Source organism: Rhodotorula paludigena (genome assembly GCF_050403205.1).
Source record: "Rhodotorula paludigena JCM10292 DNA, Rt_paludigena_JCM10292v1_ctg27, whole genome shotgun sequence".
NCBI lineage: Eukaryota > Fungi > Basidiomycota > Microbotryomycetes > Sporidiobolales > Sporidiobolaceae > Rhodotorula > Rhodotorula paludigena.
In genome coordinates, this window is record NW_027481431.1 from 95,441 (window position 1) to 115,070 (window position 19,630).

The following is a 19,630-nucleotide window of genomic DNA, read 5'->3' on the forward strand; positions in this document are numbered from 1 at the left end:
CCGACTCGCACCTCCTCCTCCCTCCCCTCCTCTCGCTCTCACTCTCACTCTCATCCACGTACACCGCCTGCGAGGCCATTCAAGCACCCGCCAGACCTGCACTGCCACCTGATCGACGCCCACCGCTCGCCACCCGCCAAGATGGACGCTGCAGCAGCACCACCTCCCGCTGCCGCTCCTCCCCACGACGTCCTCGAGGTCCACACGCACAGCAACGAAACCATCTCGGTCTCTCTCGCCGACGTCTTCGACTCGCCCACCGAGGACGACGCCCAGGCCCAGATCGCAGACGTCGTCGGCCTCCTCTCGCGCGAGCGCGCTCCCGCCCGCTCCTGGGTCCGCTTCGTCGAGCAGTGCTGGCTCCAGGGCCGCGCCCGCACCGCCCTCGAGACCGCCGACACCGCCCTCGCCGCCCAGCTCGACCCGCGCGACCGCGTCCCCCTCTTCTGCCAAAAGGCCGCCTTCCACCTCGCCCTCGCACGAAAGGCCCCCAAGCTCCGCCTCGACAACCCCGCCGCCGGGCCCATCGCCCCCCCGCGCGACCCCAACCACCCCGAGTGGGTCCGCCCGGGCATGCCGCCCCCGCCCCACGGCCCCATGCTCAAGGCCGACTACCTCTTCCGCGCCGCAAAGGACATTGAAAACGCAGAGGCCATCGACCCCAACAGCAAGGTCGTGCGCGACGTCAAGGGTGCGTTCGCTCTTGCGTGCACTCGCAGAAAGCTCCTGACCCTCTGTTCTCCCCGCCTACAGCCGCCTGGTGCATGGCCTCGGGCCAGCTCGACCAGGCGAGCAAGCTCTGGGAGCAGATCCTCGCCGAAGAGCCCACTCACCTCATGGCGCTCATGGGCCGCGTGCGTTCCTGCCCAAACACCTCGATCGGGGCATCCTCGCTGACCCGACCTCCTCGAGCGCAGGCCCGCATCCAGTTCTCGCAAAAGTCGTTCCGCCCGGCGCTCAAGACGTACCAGTTCGTGCTCCAGCTCAAGTCCGACTTTCTCCCCGACCCGCGCATCGGCATCGGCCTGTGCTTCTACATGCTCGGCGACCACGAAAAGGCGCGCAGGGCCTGGGAGCGCAGCATGGCCGTCGTGCGTCCTCCCTCTTCGCCTCTTCTCTTTTCCGAATGCAGGACGAGTGCTGACGATGCCTGCAGAACCCGAGCTCGTCGTCGCCGTCTGCGCCGCTCCTCCTCGGCCTCCTGCACCTGAACCGCTCCAAGGACCCGCTCCTCGCCGGCGGCTCCGAAGCGCGCACCGCCGCCTACTCGCTCGGCCTCACGCTCGTCCAGCAGGCCTTCAAAAAGGACAACACGTCGGCCTCGGCCGCCGCCATGGGCCCCATGGCCGCCCACTTCCTCTCGACGCCCGGCGGCGCCGCCGGTGCCGCCAACGCGCTCAAGCTCGCCGAGCGCATGCTCGCGTTCGCCGACGCGCGCCTCCTCGTCGGCGAGGCGCACCTCGCGCGCGCGCGCGCCCTCGACGCCGACCCGGCGACGGCCGCGTTCGCCGGCGCCGACGTCCTGTCGGCGTACCAGCGCGCGGCCGAGGCCGTGCCGGACCTCGCGGTCGCGCACCTCGGCGCGGGCGGCGTCTTTGTCCGCATGGAGCAGTTCCCGCAGGCCATCTTTGCGTTCGAGACCTTGTTGCGGCGCGCGCCGAAATGTGTAGAGGCGCTCGTGAGCCTCGCGGCGATTCACACGCACCTCGCGTTTACGTTCCACAGCGTCGCCGATGCGCAGGGCGCGCGCAAGGCGGCCAAGGACGCGTACGAGCAGGTGTTGCGCATCTTTGCGCAGGGGAAGGGTGCGGGAACTGGGGGCGACGGCGCGGGGGACGACGTGGCTGCCGACCCGCTCGGCGTCGCCAAGAGCGAGCGCGTGCGCGCGCTCGCAGACGACCGCGACCTCTACGTCGAGATCGCGCGCCTGTGGGCCGACCAGGAGCCGGGCGTCGAGCGCAGCCTCACGGCGTGGCAGCACGCGGCGCGCATCGAGGCCGAGCGCGCAGACGACGCCGCCGCGGCGAGCGACGGCGGTGAGGCGCGCGAAGACAAGAAGGACGCGGTCGACCCGCGCGTGCGCAACAACATTGCCGTGTGCCTCTTCAACCGCCGCGGCGCGGGCGACGCGGCGAGCGCGGCGAGCCTGCAGCGCGCCGAGGGCGAGTTTGAGCTCGCCATCTCGCGCGTCGCGGGCGACTTTGACGGGACGCTCGACGGCGGAGAGACGGACGCGCTCATGACGACGGTCGCGTTCAACCTCGCCGCGTGCAGGGAGGCGCTCGGGAATGCCGAGCGCGCAAAGAGCGAGTGGGAGGGACTGCTGACGGGTCACCCCGAGTTTGTCGAAGGTGCGTCGGGGCGCGAGGCATCGCTTGTCTGCGCTGCGCATTCGTTCGAGTAGCTGACATGAGGTCTTCCGCCCTCCCACAGCCAAGGCCCGCCTCGCGCTCCTCGCCATCAAATCGCGCCAGCGCGACCAGTACGACGTCGCGCACCAGCTCATCAAGGAGGCGCTGACGTCGCAGCCGTCGCACCCCGAGCTGCGCGCGCTCTACACCTACTTCCTCGTCGAGACGGCGCAGCTGCGCGTCGCGCGTGACTTTGCGCGCGCGACGCTCAAAGAGGTCTCGCGGCACGACGTGTACGCGCTGTGCGCGTCGGGCGCGCTCTCGTACCTCGAGGCGCGCGAGAACAAGCACCAGGGGAAAGACGCGCAGCGCGACCGCATCGCGAAATTCACGCGCGCGGCAGAGTTCTTCGACAAGGCGCTCCAGCTGTACCCGCAGTGCGCCTTTGCCGCCCAGGGCCTCGCGATCGGGCTCGCCGAGAGCACGCTCGGCAACGGGCCGGCCGACGCGGGTGCAGCCGCCGGTGCGACGACGCCCGGAGGGACCGCGGCGCCGCTGACCGAGTACCAGGCGCGGCTCCGCAACGCGCGCGACGCGCTCAACATCCTCACCAAGGTCAAGGAGAGCGTCAACGACGCGAGCGTCTACGTCAACATTGCCCACTGCCACTTTGCGCGCGACGAGTACGACCGCGCGATCGAGAACGTGAGTCGGTGGACTCTCTGCGCACATCGGGATGCCCTCTGCCGCTTTCAAAGCCGCGATTCGCTGAGGCGAGAACGGCCCTGACTCGCGCTGCTCGCGTCACAGTACAACACGGCGCTGCGGCGGTACCTGCACGGCAAGAGCGGCACGGTCCTGTGGTACCTCTCGCGCGCGTACTACCACAAGTCGATGAAGGACCAGAGCTTCCGCGACTTGCAGCACGCGATCGAGTTTGGGCAAAAGGTGAGCTCGCTCGTTTCGGCTCGGCTTCTCCTGCTCGAGCAAATCCTGATCCTACCGCGTTTCGTGGAAATGCACAGGCGACCGACTTGAACCCGGCCGACCTCGCCAACGTGTTCAACATGGCCATCCTCAAGCAGAAGGGCCTCGAGCTCCTCGCCAACCTTCCCGTCGAGAAGCGCACGTCGGTCGAGCTCCGGGCGGCGTACGAGCACCTGCAATCGTCCGCAGTGTAGGTCCGCGATGCTCGTGTCTTTCCCCGCATTCGCTGACGAGAAGCACGTCCGCAGCCTGTTCGACCAGCTCGCGAACGACACGGTCGAGCCTTCGCCCTACCCGAAGGACGTCGCCCGCCAGCGCCGCTCGTACACGACTTCGCTCGAGCGTCGGTTCGCGGGCCTGCTCGAGGCGCAGCAGGCGTACGAGGCGACCGAGTCGGGCAAGCTCGAGCAGGCGCGGCGCGCGCGCGAGGCTGAGCAGCAGCGGCTCGACGAGCTCGAGCGCGAGCGCCTCGCGCAGATCCAGCGGCAGGCCGAGGCGCTCGCCGAGCAGCGCAAGCGCATGCGCGAGGAGGCCGAGCAGTGGGCGGCGCTGAGCAAGGCGTGGGCGGACGAGGACGACGACGACGACGGCAAGAAGCGCAAGGGCGGCGCCGGCGGCAAGAAGCGCAAGTCGACCAAGGTCAAGGGCGGCGACGAGGCCGAGTTCACGGGCGAGTCGAGCGACGACGGAGGAGAAGTGGACAAGCCGGCGAAGAAGAAGCGCGCCAAGAAGGTGCGCCAACGCTTTGCAGCGACGAGGCGAGCTTCGCTGACGTTCTGCTGCACGAATGAACAGGACCCCAAACCGAAGAAGAGCAAGTCCAAGGCAAAGAACCGCGACGGCTCGCAGCCGATGGACGTCGACGAGGACGACGAGGACGCGCCCGTGCGGGCCAAGCCGCTGCGCCGCCGCAAGGGCAAGTCGAGCGGCATGGTCAAGTCGGCCGAGTACATTCACGACTCGGAAGAGGACGACGACGAGGGTGATGCGGGCAGCCCGGCGGCAGCTGCTTCGGGCGCAGACAAGCAGGACGACGACGACGACGAGGGGACAGGTGGGTCGCCGGGTCAGCCGACGGGAGACGACGAGGATGATGAGTGAGTTGTCGCAAACCTGCAACAACGCGCGCTTGTTCTACAGTACCTGCGTGGAGCCTTTCCCAGGCCCACTTCGGCGCGGACGCACAGAGCGGTGAAGCGGGCCCCCTGGGCTCGCCGCTCATCGTCAGAGTATGACAGCATTCCGATTCTGTTCCTGCTAGCAGTGTGCCTCGCCTCGCTCGGAGAGTCTTAGCGATTCAGGGCAGAGATTGTCTTCGTCCTTGGCACCGCCTCACGCTCCCTTGCGCTGCTTCCCTCCCTCGTTCTGCCCTTCCTGCGCCAGTCAGAGAGCTGCTTCCGACGCCGGACACGACAGCGTCGACTTTGACAGCCTATCGACGCGGCACCCCCGAGCCAGCACCGGGATCGCTCGTCCCGCGGTGAAGGTCGCACTCTCCTCTCCTTCCTGTGCTCCTCCTCCGAGGCAAGCGAGGCTGTCTCCGGGGTCTGTGTGGTCTGTGCTGTGCTGTGCCTTCTCCCTTTCCTCCGTCGTGCCCTTCCCCGGCCCTCGCGCGGTCAATTTCCCCGGGCACCTCGTGCTATCGGCCTCGACTCCTCCTCGCCGACGCCTCTACACGCCGCGATAGAAGCAATACTAGCTTCGGGCAGATCGACTGCCGTGTGATCAGCGCAGGCCGTCCCAACCGAAGCTGCGCCCGCGCATTTTTGAGCTCTCCCCACCCTCGCTCGGCATTCCCTCGCGCACGTCCGTCCGTTTGCTTCGTCATTACGCGCCAGGGAAGTCCGCAGCAGGACTGCGCTGATCACACTTGAGCTCGCAGAACCCTTCTACATCCTTGGACCATTCGCCGTCCAGTCATGGTCAGCTTCCTCTCGCGTCGCAAGGACACCCTCACCGTCTCGTTCCTCGAAGACGTCCTCTACCTCCACCCGCCAGCCAAGCGCTCGCCGCAGACGCCAGAAGAGCTCGCGGCGCTCGAGCCGTCGCATGACCCCATCCTGCGCGGGCAGGTCACGCTCAGTTGCGCCGCAGCGCGAAAGGCGCGTCGGATCAGCGTCGAGCTCGTGGGCCGGGCAACGAGGCACTCGGGCGACGGGTCGCACAGCTACGAGAGCTCGGTCTCGCTCGAGAAGCATCTCGAGATCGACTTGCACAACGAGCGACTGGAGCAGGGAGTCCACACGTGCGTTCCGCCCTGTCGATGTCTCCCTCTATCAGCGACTCAAAGCCTTGAGCGACCTCCTCCACAGATGGGACTTCTGCTTCATCATTCCAAGCTCTACAGCGGTTGGCGAGCGGTCTACATTCGGGACCGTGCGACACACCGGTGCGTCAGACCAGACACGACCTACACGAGTAGCGCGAGCACAGCGCTCCGTTTGCGCACTTGCTGTCGGACGCGGGCTGATATGACTTCCTTGTACGTAGTTCGCGCAATCCTGCACGGCGCCGGCAGCTTCCGCGACCTTTCGAGCATGCCCCGCCCCATCTTCCTCATCGCCAATCCCGCCGCGCCGGGAGACCTTCCCACCGGGCTCGAGATCGACGTGCGGCATCCGGCGTGCGAGCTTGGCCCGATCGCGCTGCACGTCTCGTCGCCGCACTTGACCGTTGCGGGATTGATCTTCCTAAGCGTGTCGTTCGAGGCGCCGCCGGAAGGGATGAAGATCATGTCGGTGCAGGCATTCGTGCGGCAAGAGTTTGAGATCCATTGTGCGTCCTGCCATAGCGCACGCAACTGCCGCACATGAGTGCTAACAAAGTTTCGAGCAGACTCGCCCCCAATTCCAGTCTCTCGTCCGCCGGTCCAGAAGAAGCTCCTCTTCTACGTCGACTCGTGAGTTTTGGCATATTGTATCGAGCAATCTGGCCGCTGACGGACAAGTCGGCAGGTCCACCCCGCTTGCCCATTCGACCGATGACCTTCTCGACCGCGACCACGTCTCGCGCGGCGTGCCCCCGCCCATGGCGTACGAGCCTCGCGCACTCAAGCCGCAGCCCCTCGCTGTCACCGAAGGCGGGAAAGAGTGGCTGTACGCGCGCGTGGCACGCATCCCGGATGACGACTCTGTGCGCCCGACTACGCTCGACGGAACCGACACGCCCATCCGAGTCAAGCACCAGCTCGTGTGCCAGGTGCGGTACCGCTTTGCGGGCAGCAAAAAGGACCATGTGCTAGAGATGGCGAGCCCCGTCACGATCGCTTCCGTGCGTGATCTCGTCCGTTTTTTCTCGCACCTCCACTCACATTATGCTCTGGTAGTGCGGCTGCATCAACTCGTCGCTCCTTCTACCCGTCTACCGCAAGCAATATCACCCGTCCTCCCACATTGGCGGGCGCAACGGGCACTCAGTCCCTGCGACGCCGGCAGACCGATCTCGCTCCGCCTCTCCCGCGCCCCAGAGCGCTCTTTCCGCACTCTCCGCCGGCGCCCCTATCGGCTTCGACTCTCCAGGCGGTCTCATCACGCCTTTCCACCGGCGCTGCCTCTGCAACACGCCGCTGCAGAAGCTCGTCGACCAGGAGGGCGAGAAGCTCGTCGGCCTGGCCTCCGACGGCAGCGAGGGCGCCGCGAGCCGCAGTCGCAGTCGCAGCCGCATCCTTCCACGGCAGCGCAGCTGGCTCATGCGCCGCGAAGGCTCGAGCGGGTCCAACTCGGACGTGGGCGACGAAGCTGCGCGTGGCCGCGAGCGGGCGCGCAAACCGGGCGAGACGTACCCGGTCCAGGGGGAGGAGGTCGGCCTGCACGGGATCGAGGAACTCGGTCCGATTCGCGGGGCGCCGGGGACGAGCTGGGCCGGCATGGGCGAGGCATTGAGGCCTGCGGCGGCGAGGCGAGCGGATCAAGTCCGCAGCGAAGTGGGGCCTGTGACGGGTGGAGCGACTGGCGCGGTCGACCCTGCGCCAAGGAGGGAGGTGCGCATTGCTGTCTGAGCAGTTGAAGGACAAGAAAGCGTCGTTCGGCGCAAATGGGTCGGCGAACCCGCTGTAGCACTTTTCAGCCCCTCTGCATCTAGATTTCCTGTCATACTGCTCTTGGAATCTCGTCGTATCTCTTTCGAGTTTGCGCGCTTCTTTGAGAGCAGGAACTTGAACTGGCTGAAGAGGGATGCGACAGAACCTGATGCGACATAACCGATCAAGTCCAAGTCATTTCCGCGATGAGGTGACAGCTTAGTCGTTCTTGTGATTCTTGCGAGGAGGCACGAGACATAAAGGAGCAAGCGATACAGAGCCGAATTCTACAGTTGCGGTGGATCGACCACCCCTCTACTTCGCCTGGGCCTTCGCAACATACTTGCTCCGGGCTCGCAGACGTTCGCCGAAGAACCACATGAGCGGAACCTGCAGTACGGATTGGGGGATAGGCGGTGACATTAGCTGATGCACGGGTGGGGTGACGGAAAGGACGAGGGACGCACAGCGGGCCAGCCGATGCAAATCGTCACCAAAGCGAGCGCAGTCATGCCCCACCCGTAGCCGATTCCCGCGTACACTGATGAGAGCAGAAGACAACGCCGAAGGCTGCGTCAGAACTCCGCCGCCACCACGAAACGAGTACGGCCGGAGAGGGGTGCAACGTACTGTAGGGCGCGAACCAGGGGAAGAAGCAGCCGCACATGCTGCGGAAGAAGATTGTGGTCGCAAGCGCTGAAGCAGCATGCATGGTATAGCTGTGGGAGGTAAAGCGAGCATTAGGTCAGGCCGAAAGAAGCCCTAGCGGGTGGGTACGGACGCACACGTCGATGATGAAGGACGTCGTGGACTGGAAAATGCAGATCATGGCAAAGCCGAGAAGGCCCATGCCGATGTCTGCAAGTTGCATGGGCGTCAGTTTTCGTGCGAGTCGATCAGCTCGAGACGCGACGAACCTGGTACGATCCAGTGCAGCGCCTTTTCGGCGCCCCAGCCGTACAGCAGCAAGCCCAGCGGAAGTAGAATTGCGGCGGGAAGGACTGAAGGGTAAGGCGAGCGCAGAAGCGTAATGAGGTCAACGTCTGTCGCAAGGCGCAACGAGGAAAACGACGCACTCAGCGGAAGACGGAACTCGGGGCGGCCTTGGCCCCCTTCCTTCGCCTTGAGCTGACGGTACAGTACGTCGAGGTACCGCGCGCCGACCTACGGGTGGCATGGTGAGCTAGCCGTCGGCAATCTAGGCCTCAACGCACGCACCTGAGACGCTAGCATGAAGCCAATGGCGAGAGCGACAAAATGCGTCGAAGCGATGCCGATCGATTGTCCGTATGTACCCTGGTAGATCTCGGTCGTCGTCGTCAAGAGCAGGTAGATGCAGCCATAGATGACGCTCAAGAACGCCGTGAAGAGCATGAGGATGGGCTCGGTCGAGATGAGCGCGAAAGGGCGGAGCATGCCGTGCGTGACGACCTCGCGATGGGTCTTGCGGCGACCGGCCTTGGCTTCTTGAGCGGTCTGCACCCGCATCGAATCGGGCGAGAGACCCATCTCGCGGCGAAGCGCGGCAGCCTTTTTCTGCAGGAGAATTGGGCCGTATGTCTCGCGGAGACCGAAGAGCCCAACGACCTGGACCAAGGCGGAGAACTGCGCAACAAGGAGTCAGCCTGCGGATCTGCGGCGCGCCTGCAGGGCGAACTGGGGCACTCACAATCGTAGTCGAGAAGAAGATCCAACGGTAGCCGTCATTTGGCAGGCGATCGCTGTGAGAGTTGCTTAGTCAGTCCCGGTCAAGCATAAGCTGTAAAGTGAGTCTCGTAGCACGACGTACACAATCCAGCCGCCGATGACGGGTCCACTGCGGGAGAGAGAGACGTCAGCACGCTGTATCGCGACGTGAGTGCGGGAGATCGAAACGTTGGCACGCTGTATCGCCATCAGAGGGCGCGGAAGAAGGTGCGCGCGGCCTCTGCTACGTGCGTATGCGAGAGAAGGTGTACGTACATGGCAGGTCCCAACAGTGGCCCGAGACTGTACAACGCAGCGCCTTTACCGCGCTCTTCCGCGCGCCACAAGTCGGACAAGACGCCTGCGCCGACCGAGAGAGGCGCGCCTCCGCCAAAGCCGGCAAAGAAGCGGAAGACGATGAACTGCTGCTTCGTCTTGGCGAACGCGCAGACCAGGTTGAAGATGAGGTAGAGGATGTTGGCGAGCTGGAGGACGCGGATGCGGCCGAAGAGCTCGGAAGCGGGACCAAAGACCAAGGGCCCGATGGCGAAGGCAAGGACGAAGATCGAGGTGAGCATTGCCGTCTCGATCTCGCTCGTCACGTTGAGCTTGTTGGCGATCTGGCCAGCCGCCGGTGCCATCGTCGAGGAGGATAGCGGTCTGCACGCCGACGGAAGTGAGCACTGCGTTTGAGTGTCAACGCTCTCGCATACGAACGCACGCAAGAAGGGTGAAGCCGGCAACACTGTCGAAAAACAGGGTCAGCCAAGCCCGTCGTCAGAGTGAAGAGATGATGCGCACCAGAACGTCGAGAGCATCCTTCGCCCGAAGCTCCAGTTGAGCGGACACTCCGGGTCATCGTCGCCTTTCCACTGCACCACAATCACGTCGTCCTGGCCCTCGTCGCTTGTGCTGGTGCCCTTTTCGATATCTGCGCCTCCGCCGCTATATCGCCGCCCGCCCTTCTCCCCGGCCCGCTTGTCGCCACGGGTGGACCCGGCCTGTCCGTCTTCGCTGTGCTGGAGCGTCAAGGTGCTGCTGGCGAGTTCTCGCAGCGTGCCTGCAGGTGCCGACGAACCCGATGCGGCTGCATCGCCTTGCCGGTCGTCTGAGTCCGGCTCGAGTGGATCGACAGGTGGGGGCGGCTGCACGCCCTCGATGGGCCCTATCGAGGCCTGAGTGACAGTTTTTGGCGCGTGAGGCATCGCTGCGGCGGTGCGTCGAGCTGAATGAGCGGACTGGCCTCCATCTCCGCCATCAGGAATCTGTGCCGACGGCGTGCCGACGTTGTTGCCAAATCTGACTTTGACGACCTTTTTGCCTTTGGCGGGCTTCAGAGAGCTGTAGACCTTTTCGCGGCAGTAGCTTCTCTAGCAGACGGCCGGGCCACGTCCTGAGAGACCTGCGCAACGGACGGGCTGGCGGCAAGGAGCTATCCAGATGGCGCCGGTGCCATTTGCCGGTCTGACAGGCAGGCCTGGCGGCAATCTGGCGGCGGAATGAGAGCAATGCCGGTGTGGACCGCTAGCTGCACGCGACGCGGCCCGCAGATCCAGCAGGACGCGACGCACGAAGCCGAAGAGGGCGCAAAAGTACAGAGTTGCGACAGAGCCGTCGGACGATAGGCGAGCATGCCAGCTGGAGGAAGCAATTTCGCAATCGCATAAAGCCGCAGTCACTGAGCGCCTCGAGCAGGTTTCTCGGCAAGGGATGCGACGACACGCGGATCGAATACCAGCAAGAGAAACGGAGGAGAGACAGCGTGGATGTGCGCTTCAGCGCGCGTCAGCGTTCGCGGCTGAAAGGCACAAGCGAAGCGCTCGGAGGCTCAGGCTCCCGTTTGCAATGGCTAACGCCAGCAAGAAGAGCGCAGACCGACAGAGGGAAAATCGAGTCGTCGCAGCCATGCGTGGCTGCACGTAGCAGCCGAGCAGATGCCAGCGCTGTGTATGGAGCAACGCAACGGCTGCCAGCCAGTCGTTTCGGCTACCAGGAAAGCGAGAGCCGGCGGAGGTGGTGAGAAGTTGGAGGGAAAGAGCGGAAGAGGAGAAATGAGGCGAGGTCGCCTGGGCAGGCTAAGTCGCTCGAGCTCCTTGTACTCTCGAGACACTCTCACAAGCACTCAACTTGAGTCTAGCCCTAGCAAGAGCCATGTTCGGGGCGCAGTTGGTCGCTGTCGGCTTCATCGCTTCGCCTCGACCACACGCTGCTTCCGCTCCTCCCCGCTCTCCAGCCCGCCCAGCGACCAGCCAGCCAGCATGTCGGACGATGAATTCGTGCGTGTACCTCATCGTCGCCCTCGCGCGAGCTAGTCGTGGTCGAGCAATCCGACCCCTCGCCTTCATCGCTGACCGCTTGCACCCTCTCGCGCAGATGATGGACGAGGAGGAGGAGGTGCGCACAGCTCTCGCTAGGCTGCATTACGTTCACCGAGGATGCGGCTGACCTGCCTCGCCCTGCTCCTCCGTTCGTCTCCCCGCCGCCCCACCTACCGCCCTCCACCCTCGTCAACACACCTTCTCTTCCCCCTTACCCTGTCTTCCGCCACTCTGCAGGACTACAACTTCGAATACGAGGGCTCGGAGAACGAGGACGATGTCGTCGACGTGGAGAACGAGTATTACACGGCCAAAAGTGCGTCGACTGCTACTGCTCACCCGCCGAATCTGTCTGCTGACTGCACGGTCCCACCGCACGCAGACCAGCGCGACACCCCGGATGTAGCGCTCGCGTCGTTCCAGAAGATCGTGGACGACGAGTCGTCGCGCGACGAGCAGGGCGAGTTCGGCTTCAAGGCGCTCAAGCAGATGACCAAGCTCACGTTCCGCCTCGGGCGGTACGACGAGGCGCTCGCACATTACAAGACGCTCTTGACATACACGAAAAAGGCCGTCACGCGCAACGTGGCCGAAAAGGCCATCAACCGCATCCTCGACTATGTCAGTGCAGAGGACGGGATCGGGCTCGACAAGATGCAGGAGTTCTACGAGGTGACGATGAAGGCGCTCGAGGAGCAGAAGAACGATGTGCGCTCGCTTGCCTGCCCTTTTTGTCGCCGAGGAGTTCGCTGACAGGCCGCTTCTCCGCAGCGCCTAAGCACCAAGACCAATCTGAAGCTCGCCAAGCTCTGGCTCGACCGCCACGAGTACACGCGTCTGAACAAGGTGTGCTGAGCTGGTCAGGTACTCTGTCGGGGACGTCGACGGACACAGCGCTCAAAGTGCTCCATTCGCAGATCCTCAAAGAGCTGCACGCCCAGTGCGCACCCACCGATGACGGTGCCGACGTCGACTCGTCGAAGGGCACGACGCAGCTCGAGGTCTACGCGCTTGAGATCCAGATGTATGGCGAGATGAAGAACAACAAGAAGCTTCGGGTGCGTGGACCCGTCTTCGCAGGTCCGTGCCGAGTCCTTGCTGACCCACTGCTGACTGCCGCTGGCGGTTTGTTTTGCAGGAGATTTACGAGAAGAGCCTGCGCGTGCGGTCTGCAATCCCGCACCCAAGGATTCAAGGCGTAATCCGCGAGTGCGGCGGTAAGATGTACATGTCGGAGAGTGCGTCCTGGCCACATCTGCTCTCTCTGTCTCCCTCACTGATTCGCTCTTCCGCAGAGGACTGGGGCAAGGCGCAAACCGACTTCTTCGAGGCGTTCAAGGCGTACGACGAGGCAGGCTCGCCGCAGCGCGTCCAGGTCCTCAAGTACCTCGTGCTCGCTCACATGCTCACCAAGAGCGAGATCGACCCGTTCACGAGCCAGGAGACCAAGCCGTGAGTTCGGGTACCCCTCATCGTCGGCGAGCTTTGCCCTTGTCGGCCTCGCTCTGTCCGTATCATCAGGGTCCAGCACTCACACCACCAGATGTCGCGTTCAGGTACAAGAACGATCGTGAGATCGCGGCTATGCAAGCTTTGGTCAGCGCATACCAACGCCGCGATGTGCATGAAGCGGAGAAGATCCTCAAGAGTGCGTATCCTCATTGCCACCTATCTTCCTGCCCGCTGACCGCTCTCGCCGTCGTAGCCAATCGCGAGACCATCATGGACGACCCCTTCATCCGCGGCTACATCGACGACGTGCTCCGCTCGCTCCGGACACAGTGGATCCTCGAGATCATCAAGCCCTACAACCGTATCGAGATTGCGTACCTTGCGCGGGTGGGTTCACATCTAGTGCGACTTCGAGCCGACTGTGCCGCTCGACGCGAGACACAGGCGCGTAGTGTTTGCCGGAGTGGTCGCTCACACGCGCGTTTTCTCGCTTGCAGCAACTGGGCATCCCGAACGAGCAAGTCGAGGACATTGTCGTCGCGCTCATCCTCGACGAAAAGATCCAGGGCCGCATCGACCAGGTTACGGGGCGGCTCGATCTCGACAGGCAGTGCGTCAGATGTCACTCTTCCGCTTCGTTGCGCCTCGGCTTCGGGCCGGCGAAAACGACGCAGCTCAGCGTGTTTTTGACGCTCTGCACCCTTCCGCAGCACCGCACTCGAGACGCGCCGCTACCAAGCACTGGACCGCTGGACAGCGCAGCTCAACTCGCTCCACTCGCAGCTCCTCACGAAGGCGTCGCAGCAAGCCGGTGGCGAGCGCGGCGGGCCAGGCGGCATGGGCGGGTGGGCGTCGAGCATGGGCGGCCCGAGCGAGGTGTGGGCGTGAAGAGAGGGAGAAAAGTGTCGTCGTTGATCCGCTTGTAGCTGTTGTCTCTTTCCCGCTCTCCCATCGTCGTCGCCGTCCTTCCGTACCGCCACCTCCGCATGTCGCAGTCTTGATACCCGCTCGTTCCTCTCCTCCAGCCGCAGTGTCGCATGAGGCAAGAAAAGCGGTTCGAATCTTTCCAAGCTATCTCCGTGCCCTCCACGCAGACCTAAGCACATCCGCTCCCAAGCAAACCCCTCGTCATCTCGTATTCACCCAAAGCTGTACAATGGCCGAGATCAGCGCAAGCCCGGGGAGACAAGAAACAAGACGTACACGGCCGTCAAGGCGATGCACTCGCCCATCATGTCGAGCAGCGGCGCGAGGTGAAGCCTCCCGATGGCGAGAGGCGTCGTGCCACTGCAAGTGCACGTTGTGGAGTCGTCGGCCATGCTGAACTTTTGGACGAGTCTCGCTTCGGCTCGACGCACCTGAACGCGCTGCTGCCCTCCTTCTTGAAGCGGATCGCGCACTCGATCTGCGTTCCGACAGCGTCCGCAAACGCCTGCTTGACCTTGGCCCTGATGTCCTTCGTGGCGGCACTCTTCGGCGAAGGCGCGTTGTGGGCCACGAGGAGCTCGACGAGGTCCTGGTAGATGAGCGGCGAGCGGTCAATCTCCTCGCGCGTGGTACCGGCAAGGCCAGCCGTGCGGAGGAAGCCCGACGTCGTGTAGATGATCTCGCGCGCTGTAGCAGAGGGGCAGTCAGAGCGACTCGAGCTACGCGCAGAACATTGCTCGGCGCACTCTGGCGCTTGACGATAGCGAGACGCTCGTACGTGACCTGGACGTCAAGGAGGCGCTTCTGCGAGCGCAGCAGGGTGTGACTTAGCAACTTGCATGGTTCGCAACCGACAGACGCAGACATTCGCGCACTCACCTCGAGCGGCATCGTGCCCGTCTCATGCTGCGTCGGCGCCACGAGCGGGTCCTTGCCCTGCTGCTCCTGCCTCTGCTTGCCCTCGTCTTGCGGAGGTACCTGTTGCTGGTCGTTGGGACCCGCCTCGGTCGTCACCGCACCGCCGTCCTGCTGCGCGTTGTCGCCAACGAACTCGGCGGCCTTCTTTTTGCGCTTCGACATCTTCTTGACGCTGCTCTTGCCGGGCTTCGTGAAGAGCCCAAAGAGCCCGTGGACAGACATCTTGCCGCCGTGGTCCTTCTTCGACCCCTGCGTCCCGCTGTGCTCCTCCGCACCGCCGTGCTCGTGTCCGAGCACCTCGTCCGGCGGCGGAATGTCGACGCCGTGGAAGGTGCCGAGCGGAGGGGCAGGCTTGAAAGCACACTCGCGCGCCTCGAGCTGGACCGCAGGCGTAAAGGCCGTCATGTCGACGCCGAGGACGTCCTCTTCCGCGGGAAGCATGAGCGAGAGGTCGGTGCCCGTCGTGAGCGCGCGCGTCATGTCCGTCTGGCCTGTGTGAGACAATTCCCGGGCCCGAGTCAGGTTGCGTTTCATGTTGAGCCACGGACGATCTAGCGCACCGCCGAGGAAGTAGGCGAGGTTGCCATCAAGGTCGCGGAGCGGGAGAACGTGGAGGAGGTTGAGGAATGGGCTGCCGTCGGCGCGGTCTGCCGGCATATGCAGCGTAAGCGATCCTTTCGAGGCATAACTCGGACGTCGAAGCGTGGTAGCGCCATGTCTCCGAAGATCAGCCGTGGAGGAGCACGTACAATTGAGCACGAGCTGCATGACCTCGTCGGCCGCTTCAAGGCGCTTGCGGATGTTGTCGACAGCCTCCGGAGAAGTCGCCTTGCCCTGAAGGAAGCTGTGCAAGCGGGCCCAGGAGAGTTAGCGTAACGTTGCAGATTAAGAAGGTCAAGCGAAAGAAGCTGAAGCTCTCGGTTCGGCACCCTAGACCCGCCGAGTAAGACGCCACGACAAGCATCAGAACGTACCGGCAGTTGCGGCCCACGATCTGCTGAGCCGAATAGCCCGTGAGCTGCTCGAAGCCGGGGCTGACGAGCAAGATTGGGTCGTCGCGAAGGCGCGGATTCGTGAGCAGGAACGCCGAGCCGATGCCGCCGCGGTCCTCGACGCGGAGACTGTACTTGCCGAGCTGCGTCTTGGTGTGAGCGAGGAGGCGGGCCTTGACGAAGCGCTGCGAGCGGGACTCTTGCGTCAGCTTCTCCACTTCGTCGGCGATGGCGCTGCGTGTACCGCTTTGTGCTCGGGTTCAAAGCACGAACGTCAGAAGATGCGACTCACGTACCTCAATCTCGTTCGCGTAGAGCGTCTGGAGGAGGTGCTTGCTGGTCGAGTCGAGGCCGGGGCTGCCCATCCTCGTCTTGCGAAGCGCCTCGACAAGCTCGTAGAGGGTCGAGTCGGGAAGGGTGACCTTGGGCTTGGCGCCTTCGCTGAGGTAGACCTGGAACATGCCTTTGCTGCCGAAGCCCGCCTGCTTCGTGAGCTGCGAGAGAACGAGCGTGTCCTTCCAGAGCTCGAGCTGAGCGAGTGCCTCGGACTGCGACGAAAAGGACGAGAGGTAGGCGCTGAACTGGGCGTAGCCGAGCGGCGTGGCGAGGTACGCCGCGAAGCGCGGAAGGCTGAGGAGACGCGAGAGCGAGTACGACAGACTTGACTGAACGTTGCTGAGCGGGAGATTGAACGGCCTCGACGTGGTGCCCTTGCCAGCCGAGGGATCCTTGGCGGGGAGTGGAGGGACGTTCGGGAGGAACGGCAGCGACGACGCGGGGAGGTTCTCCGGAGGCGGCGCGCGTTGGTCGAGTTGGCCGGACTCGTGGATTCCGTACGGGTTCGTGTCAGACCCAACGTGCCCGCTATCGACGTACGGGAATGCTGCGAGAGCGGCGGAGTGAGCGAGCGAGGGGAGCCTGACTTGTCGCAAACTGGAAGAGAACGAACGAAGACCCGCACCAGGACGGCTCTGCGATCCGCCACTGCCGCTACCGGGCAAGCTGGAGGCCTCCATGACCCCGTTCGTCCGGCTGGGTGGGTGAGGGGGTGAGATGAGCAGATGAGGTCAGAGGGTCTCGGGACACAAGCGAGAAGCGTCGACGCACCCCTTGTACGGCTCGGTCGCGGTCCCCGGGCCCTGATACTGACCGTGCAACGCGTACTGCGACTGGTCCATGGTCGACCGAGCCACTCAGAACGAGTCAAAGTTAGAGGTTCGAGCGGAAGGAGCGTTGGGTGCGGCGAAGCCCTCGTCTCTGACCTCCTCGGCTGGCCGAGCTTCTGCACCGTCCAGAGCAACACTACACGCTGTTAGCGGCGTGCGTCGCTCAAGCCCGCAGGAAGCGCTGCATTGTCGAAGCGCTCGAGTTGCTTTCGTACGAAGAGCTCGCTTCGCTTCAGTCATTGATTGAGTAAGCAGGTCGACAGCGCGCTCATCTCTGACCATCCCACATTCAAGAAGGAGCCACGCTGAACGAGAGACGAGAAGCCGAGCGTTTAGGCACGGTGTTGCGCAATCGACGGTGAACCCTTCAGGCTTTCACTGCCAGAGCTGCTGCAACCCCGATCGCTGCAGAGCTTGTAGTGCTCGTAGCCTTGCCAGTGTCCTCGGGCATCAGCGTTGCGGCGCGCGATTGTCCAATCGAAGGCGTCTTGCGTTGTTGTGCGCTCGGCCGAGAGCCGCGTCTCGAGCTGCTGCATGGCCTCGTCCGGTATGGCGACTGGACCGAGCGCAGGAGAACGAGCAGGAGAAGGTATGGTAGGAAAGAACCGTGCCCCAAAGTGCGCGCAACGAGGACGCAGCCCAAAGAGTGGAGAGTCCGTCGGCGGGTTTGCGAAAAACAAGCGAATCTATCGCCGTGCTCAGCGGCAGCGCAAAGCAAGAGAGCGCAGCCCGAACTCGGTCTGAACTTCGGGCGGGAATGGCGGACGTCAAGGGCACAACGCTGAGCGATGAAGGGAGAAACGATGGCACCAAGGAGACGTAAGCCGAGCCTGAAGAGCCGCCAGCCACTCCCCTCCGCCACAGAACGCTCGCAGAACCCTACCCGAGACAGGAAAGAAAAGCCCGCTACCCTTGCACAAAACGCGCCTACTCCTCGTCGTCTGCGGGTGCCGCCGCCGCCGCCCGCTCGCTCGGCCTCTTCGCGTGCTCGCCCCACCGCGCAATCGGGTCGTCGCGCTTTGCCGCGACAACGTCCCACTTGAGCTGCACGCGGTCGATGGCGCGACGAGGCGGTGCGAGACGGGAGAGGGCGAATGGGAGCGGGGGAGAAAGAGGTCAGCTCTGCGCGCGCGCGGAGGGGCAAGAAGGCGCACGTCTTGTTGCTGGCAGATGGCAAAGACGCCGATGGGGACGAGCGCGCCCCAGAAGAGCGAGAGGCGCGACGTCTTCTGGGTGAACCGGAAGTACCGCCAGATGTTCTCCCTCTGTGCGTCCCGAGCGAGGTCAGCGCGTGTCTCGGGTGGGAGGAAAGCTGCGCACCATGTAGTTCCATGCCTCGAGCCCTTGGTCGAGCTGTGGGACGAGGGTCAGCGGGTGCGATCAGGCTGCGGGGCGGTGAGCGCACCTTGACGGGTTCTGCAAGCGCACGGGCGGGTCAGCGGGGCTGTCTGGGTGACCTAAGGCTCTGCGCGGGGCACTCACGGTAGCCAGATCCTCCTGCCATCTTGTGTGCGCGGTTGTGGGAGACGCCGACCTGGTTCGCCTCACTCTTGCCCTCCTACCCAACTCGCCTTCTTCGCACAGACAGTGCGAGATCCAGCTGAGCATGTCAAGCTACTCTCGCTCGTATCCCGGTGACCCGGGACCAAGCACCTCGAAGGGCCGCCGCGTCGAGACCTTCGAGCCCGAGACCGCGCACGAGCGACACCAGCGCTTGTACCGGCTGAAGAGCGCTTACGAGCGCGGTAAGGTGCCTGCAAAGCCTCAGTCGAAGAGCGAGCTCGACGTCCTGAAGGAGCGGCACCAGTGCGCTCCCTCCTCGTCCTGCTCTCCCGCTCGCCGACTCGCTTCCTGACTTTGCTTCGCGCTCCTCTTGCTCCTCCGTTGTTCGCTAGATTCGTGCGCGACAGCAACGTCGACCCTGCTTCGCTCGCTTGGGAGGACCAGCTCGCCTACAAGTACTGTGCGCCTCGTTTCGTGTTCGCTCTCTCTCTCTTCGCGCTCATTCTCATGCTCTTCTCGTGCTCGCCAGACGAAACCTTGTTCAAGGAGTTCGCGCTCGTCAACCTAAAGCACTACAAAAGCGGCGCCGTGCGTCACGCTCTGCTCACCGTGACCTCATCATACCGACTGAAACGTCTCCGCCGGCAGGTTGCGCTCCGCTGGCGCACCGAAGATGAGGTCCTGTCCGGCATTGGGCACCTCACCTGCGCCTCGCTTCGCTGCGAGTATCACGAGCCGTCTCCTGCGATCCTCGCCGCGCTCGAGGAGGACGCCGACGTCCCGCCCGACCCGGACTCGACGACGCCGCTCGTCGAGGCCCGGCTCGAGGAGATGCAGATGCCATTTGGCTACGTCGAGCGCGGCGAGAAGAAGACGACCCTCGTCAAGGTCGTGCTGTGCCGCGAGTGCGGCAAGAAGCTGCGGTACGGGCGGCAAAAGGCCAAGGAGGAGAGGGAGAATAAGGCACTCGAGGTCTCAGGCGGGGCCAGGCGGGCACGAGACGAGCGTGCATCGGAGCCTTTTGAGGCAACTGTGGAGCGTGCCGAGCAGGAGCGCCGCCGCAGGCGGAGACATGTCGACGAGGAGGGCGAGCGAGATCGACGGCGCAGCAGAGGTGACGAGCGGGGCTCGTCTCGTCGACGCGCCTCATCAAGTGCTGCATCTGAGGACTATGGCCCGGCCCTCCCACCCGAATTGGCGTCGTCCCGCTCTCGCAACTCTACGCCAGCCCGTTCTCCTCGTCGTTCGGCCTCTCCTCCCCGTCGCCGCTAGTGCCGCTTCAGCACATGTTGCAACAGCGTTGCCCCTTGTC

General features: G+C 64.2%; 7 protein-coding genes across 7 annotated transcripts; 4 read left to right on the forward strand and 3 right to left on the reverse strand.

Annotated features, from left to right (window-relative positions):
* Nucleotides 1-141: 141 nt before the first annotated feature.
* On the forward strand, nt 142-4,439 carry JCM10292_006986 (uncharacterized protein; the record flags this gene model as incomplete). Its single annotated transcript, XM_076649715.1, has 9 exons — nt 142-691; nt 754-854; nt 918-1,091; nt 1,157-2,351; nt 2,434-3,056; nt 3,162-3,299; nt 3,377-3,528; nt 3,587-4,070; nt 4,134-4,439. The coding sequence occupies 9 exons, from the start codon at nt 142-144 to the stop codon at nt 4,437-4,439; spliced, it is 3,723 nt and encodes a 1,240-aa protein (XP_076504705.1).
* Nucleotides 4,440-5,257: 818 nt separating this feature from the next.
* JCM10292_006987 (uncharacterized protein) lies at nt 5,258-7,335 on the forward strand (the record flags this gene model as incomplete). Its single annotated transcript, XM_076649716.1, has 6 exons — nt 5,258-5,583; nt 5,651-5,727; nt 5,829-6,113; nt 6,174-6,237; nt 6,293-6,608; nt 6,664-7,335. 6 exons carry the CDS (start codon nt 5,258-5,260, stop codon nt 7,333-7,335), a joined length of 1,740 nt encoding a protein of 579 aa, XP_076504706.1.
* Nucleotides 7,336-7,671: 336 nt separating this feature from the next.
* On the reverse strand, nt 7,672-10,247 carry JCM10292_006988 (MFS transporter; the record flags this gene model as incomplete). Its single annotated transcript, XM_076649717.1, has 12 exons — nt 7,672-7,746; nt 7,824-7,897; nt 7,987-8,075; nt 8,142-8,214; nt 8,274-8,357; nt 8,433-8,520; nt 8,575-8,961; nt 9,026-9,077; nt 9,146-9,172; nt 9,319-9,702; nt 9,764-9,787; nt 9,844-10,247. The coding sequence occupies 12 exons, from the start codon at nt 10,245-10,247 to the stop codon at nt 7,672-7,674; spliced, it is 1,761 nt and encodes a 586-aa protein (XP_076504707.1).
* Nucleotides 10,248-11,300: 1,053 nt separating this feature from the next.
* On the forward strand, nt 11,301-13,700 carry JCM10292_006989 (uncharacterized protein; the record flags this gene model as incomplete). Its single annotated transcript, XM_076649718.1, has 12 exons — nt 11,301-11,318; nt 11,416-11,436; nt 11,598-11,676; nt 11,743-12,068; nt 12,132-12,206; nt 12,278-12,418; nt 12,499-12,598; nt 12,656-12,812; nt 12,917-13,008; nt 13,066-13,199; nt 13,310-13,422; nt 13,523-13,700. 12 exons carry the CDS (start codon nt 11,301-11,303, stop codon nt 13,698-13,700), a joined length of 1,434 nt encoding a protein of 477 aa, XP_076504708.1.
* Nucleotides 13,701-13,978: 278 nt separating this feature from the next.
* On the reverse strand, nt 13,979-16,827 carry JCM10292_006990 (uncharacterized protein; the record flags this gene model as incomplete). The annotated part of the gene is made up of 10 exons (XM_076649719.1): nt 13,979-14,099; nt 14,171-14,426; nt 14,486-14,543; nt 14,619-15,148; nt 15,218-15,304; nt 15,407-15,501; nt 15,632-15,834; nt 15,946-16,532; nt 16,599-16,681; nt 16,757-16,827. The coding sequence occupies 10 exons, from the start codon at nt 16,825-16,827 to the stop codon at nt 13,979-13,981; spliced, it is 2,091 nt and encodes a 696-aa protein (XP_076504709.1).
* A 915-nt stretch (nt 16,828-17,742) lies between these two features.
* On the reverse strand, nt 17,743-18,319 carry JCM10292_006991 (uncharacterized protein; the record flags this gene model as incomplete). The annotated part of the gene is made up of 5 exons (XM_076649720.1): nt 17,743-17,859; nt 17,970-18,080; nt 18,136-18,168; nt 18,221-18,231; nt 18,298-18,319. The coding sequence occupies 5 exons, from the start codon at nt 18,317-18,319 to the stop codon at nt 17,743-17,745; spliced, it is 294 nt and encodes a 97-aa protein (XP_076504710.1).
* A 102-nt stretch (nt 18,320-18,421) lies between these two features.
* JCM10292_006992 (FRA10AC1 family protein) lies at nt 18,422-19,590 on the forward strand (the record flags this gene model as incomplete). Its single annotated transcript, XM_076649721.1, has 4 exons — nt 18,422-18,621; nt 18,711-18,778; nt 18,848-18,906; nt 18,967-19,590. 4 exons carry the CDS (start codon nt 18,422-18,424, stop codon nt 19,588-19,590), a joined length of 951 nt encoding a protein of 316 aa, XP_076504711.1.
* Nucleotides 19,591-19,630: the final 40 nt, after the last annotated feature.